At 48.0% G+C, this 4,278-nt stretch overlaps 1 protein-coding gene across 5 annotated transcripts in view; it reads left to right on the top strand.

Annotated features, from left to right (window-relative positions):
- Positions 1–8: 8 nt before the first annotated feature.
- The window catches only part of DCLK2 (doublecortin like kinase 2), a 96,055-nt gene continuing 91,785 nt past the window's right edge, over positions 9–4,278 (top strand). For all 5 annotated transcript variants that reach the window (XR_001412922.1, XR_001412921.1, XM_014950013.1 and 2 more), the window contains exon 1: positions 9–807. Coding sequence is in view for 3 of the 5 variants with exons in the window: in XM_014950013.1 (XP_014805499.1) it covers positions 387–807 (421 nt within the window). In the remaining 2 variants the exon portion in view is untranslated. The remainder of the gene's footprint in view (positions 808–4,278) is intronic.

Here is a 4,278-nt window from a genome sequence, read left to right as displayed (position 1 = left end):
CCCCGCTCCCCCGCACCGGCGGAGAAGCGGCTGAGGAGGGGAACCTGCGCGGCATCGGCGCCCTCCGCATTGTGCGAGCCTGCATGGTGGGCACGGCGGGGCCGCGGGGTTCCCCCGAGCCTCCCGCCCGCTCCCCGCCCCGGCGTTGCCCGTAGCCGCCGGCTGAAGAAGGCATTTTGAGGGATGCTTTTGTGCGCGGCCGCGGGTAACGGCGGAGCTAGCGGCGGCTGGGGCGGGTCAGGTCGGGCGTCGCGGTCACCCTCAGCCCTCCCGGTGAGGCAGGCCGGGGGGCGATGCTGAATTAGGACGAGTGGAGCCAGCTCAGGGGAAGGCTTAGCAGTCGGTAGCCGGCCCTTGGGAGGGCGGGCTAGGCGGGCGGCTCCCCCATGGCGAGCAACCGGAGCATCGAGCTGGAGCACTTCGAGGAGCGGGACAAGAGGCAGCAGCGCTCCGGGCCCCGCCGCGGCGGCGGCAGCGGCTCCGGTGGGGGGGGCGCGGGCCCGCGGGGTAACGGGCTGATCCCCAGCCCAGCCCACAGCGCACACTGCAGCCTCTACCGGACGCGGACCCTGCAGGCCCTCAGCTCGGAGAAGAAGGCCAGGAAAGCCCGTTTCTACCGCAACGGGGACAGGTACTTCAAGGGCTTGGTGTACGCCATCTCCACCGACCGCTTCCGCTCCTTCGATGCTCTCCTGGTCGAGCTCACCCGGTCCCTGTCGGACAACGTCAACCTGCCTCAGGGGGTCCGCACCATCTACACCATCGACGGCAGCAAGAAGCTCACCAGCCTGGACGAGCTGGTGGAAGGTGAGGGAAGGGGGGTGTCTCCAGTGGGGCCACGGGCGAGCAGGTGGGCTCCTGCAATGGCACATTGAGGTCCTGTGAGGTGAGGGAAGGGGGGTGTCTCCAGTGGGGCCCCAGGCGAGCGGGTGGGCTCCTGCAATGGCACCTTGAGGTCCTGTGAGAGGTGGCACCGGGCCTGGTGGTGAGCTGCAGGCTCTGCCAGGGGTGGGCTTTCCTCTCCCTACCCTGGTCAAAGCCAAGAGAGGTGGCTTTGCTGAAAATCTGCAGCCACAGAGCCCCTGAGGGCAGGTGGGCCGGAGTTACCCTCTGCTGTGAGGTGCAGACACCAAGAAAAAAAGCCCCAGTGCTGTGAAAAGTCCGTATTCATAGAAGGAATTATCTACCTTGTTTGATTTCCAAAAGCGTTTTCCGAATTGTCCCTGAGTAGCTTTTGATAAGGGGACTTAGCTGCTAAGGTTATGTAGACCTTGCAAATCTGAGCAGAGCAGCGCTGGTTGAAACGGGCCTAGAAGTGCTTTTATTTTTTTCTGAATGAAATGTGTGCCTCTTTGTAGGGAATGGTAATTACCAGAGCAAGGAGCAGATTTCCCCCGTGTTCTCTCATGGTGTCTTAAATGCGGTTTAAGCTCAGCATTACCTGAATCGGCCTTTCAGATGCATTGGTGTTGTTGTGGGATGCTGTGAGGTTGCTAATCAGTTTGTACTTAATGCCTCCCCTCAGGTATCTACCTGGTATCAACCACTTCAGTCTTCTACCAGGTGACTCTATATGCCAGCTGTAGCTGATTTGCATTAATAAAGAAGTACCATTTGCAGGTTTTCTAGTGCCCCCTCCTTTTTAGGCTTTCAGTTGTGTGTCCTTTAAGCTTTGATTAGGAGACTCCCCTTTTCATAGCGATGATGAATTGCCAGCTGGAGAATTTGATGAGGAAGGAAGCTTGAAGACCTCTATAACCCATCAGTAAAGGCACTGGTCGTTAGGATCCAGCAACTCCAAAACATGCAAGAGGAAGCCGAGAGGCTACAGCATTTGCTGCATCAAGGAGGTCTTACAAAAATGCTTGAAAGTGCACTTTGTAATAGTAGCACAGTGCCTGAGGACTTTCCCCATCATATGATCTACCATAAAGCTGTTCCGCAGTCAAAACAGGGAAAATGTGAAATGATTGCTGAGTGAAATGCTGACTGTGGCAATAAAATAAATGTGAAATCAACCAAAAACTTTTTCATGATTTGGTGATTAGTTTAGAGGTAGATTTAAAAAAAAAAAGAGATGCTGGCATGGGCATGGTAGGGAGAGGAGATGAAGCAAAAATTGGATAAACTAATGATTACTTAGGGTGACTTTTGAAGTGTTTCAGAAGGAATGATCTTAAGCTTTTATGGCTTAACATAAAGACAAAATGACTTGCTGGACTACAGCATAAATGCAGTGTATCCTCTCACAACTCTGTCTACATTAATAACTGAAAGCAGAAACTTCCTGTCTCTTCAAACGCTCATTGAAAGAGTGACCTTTGTCATTATTCATCACTGGAAAAATAAAGCAAAACAAATGTCACAATTTAAATGCCACTTCTGTGCTTTCTCAGTAAAATAAAAGGGGAAAAAGATTGTCCCAATTACTTTGTCATCTATCCATGACCAGTACAACTCTCAGGAATCTTAAGAAAATCCTGTAGCATTGTAATTGGATTAGTATGTTCTCCAATTAGCATGCCAAAAACTTTACCAGTGTAAGTCTAATCACCATACAGAGAAAGGAGAGCATATGCAGGGTTGGGAAGGAAGCACTAAGTAGTGAATCCATCATTCCTTGAAATTGTCTGAGCTCTTTGCCAGCTGTTTTGTTCTTGAGATGTTGGAAGACCATCTGATTTAGTTGTATTTTCTTCATTTCTTGTAGTTCCAGCACAGCAAGCCTGAACTTCTGATCTAGAATAGTACTTGAATGTTGGTGATACCCTAACACTTGAACTGCAGTAGTACCAAAAGCGGTTTGGAATGGTGGTGTATTGCTTTTAAACTTTCAGAAAGGGAAATAAAATGAAGGTAATGATGTGCATGCCAGCTACAGGCTGAACACCAGACTGAAGGTGGCTACTCCATGCGATACCTAATTGACTAGCCTGTTTGCACACCAGCAGTGGTGGGGTTGAACTGGTATGTGGAATCCCAGCAGTTCAGGCTCAGTAGTGGCAGCTCTATGAAGTGAGCAGGTGAGTGCTCAGCCATCCTTGCCGAGCAGCAAGATCTGCATTAAACCTCCCTCAACTCGAGCCTGTGTGAGTAGCTCTTAGACATTGATGCGCCCCCAGCGCAGGCGAGTTCCTTAAGGCCCGTTTACTGTATACCAGGTTAATAATCTGGGATATAAAAGCTGGTCCAAACTAGCTGAATTGAGTCACTGATGAATGTGTTTTGGAGTTTGGCTATACTTGGCAATCTGTTTTACTGTTTATCATTTTAAGAGGAAAATAGCTGATATACGGTCATACTGCGGATTTCAAATACTACTGTTACAGGTTGAGTCAGTTAAAAATATGACCAGATCATGCTTATTAGTCAAAAATTAACAAGTTCCATTTTAAGCATGTTGCTTTTCTTAACTGGGTATGACAGTCAAAAAAAAGTGTGCTCTGCTTGACCAGCCTTAGGCAAATATCATTTATGTTCCCAGCCCCTGTGGGTTGGGGAACATTATGGCTTATGACTTTGAGAGTTTTCATTGCTTTCTTAGAATGAGAGGAGTGAAAAATTTTGTTGTCTGCTCCTGATTTTGTTTGAGCAGACAAATCCAGAGAGGGAATGGGGGCTGGGAATGTTATGACTTTCTTATACTTTCTTCTTTCAACCTTACTGTCAGACAATACAGCAATTTTTACTTTTGAATAGGAGATTCTATGCGTAATTTCATATTTTCCCTTCAACAGCAATAATAGTTTCATTATTAATCTCTACCAAAGTTAACCAATTAAGTGTTTGTCTAAATCCTTCCGTTTTCTTTAAAAAAATGTAAGCTTCCTAAAGCATGACACAATGGTAACAGTAAGAACTGTGCAGTTCTTTAGTGCTGAGGTTTGTGTTTTACGTTGATGTCAGTCATGCTCTGTCTTGCTATCCTGTGCTATCCTGTGCTATCCTGGTCTTGGTAGTGAAAGACATGGAGAATCCTGTTTGTTAAGGTCTGCTGCAAAGTTGGGAGACATTGTTGGATTTTGGAAGGGGAAACCAAGTGTAGACTCTATTCCTGACAGGAGAAGTTAGGTTGATTTGGCACGTGATAGGGAATTTTTCCGGTTCCCTAGGTAGGAAGCATTGCTAAGAGTCTTTTGTTCTTTCAACTATGAAGCTTAATGAATACAGTCCTTTATAAAATGTCAGTGGTTGTCAACAAGCACCAGTAGGGAAGTCTTTGGGCAGGAGGTGGGAAAGTACATACTGCATGTACAGGACAATATCTGCTTTAAAGAC

This window comes from Calidris pugnax, unplaced genomic scaffold, assembly GCF_001431845.1.
Source record: "Calidris pugnax isolate Ruff unplaced genomic scaffold, ASM143184v1 scaffold42, whole genome shotgun sequence".
Taxonomy (NCBI): Eukaryota; Metazoa; Chordata; class Aves; order Charadriiformes; family Scolopacidae; genus Calidris; species Calidris pugnax.
Note: the sequence above shows the minus strand (reverse complement) of the source record. Positions and strands in the feature narration are given on the sequence as shown.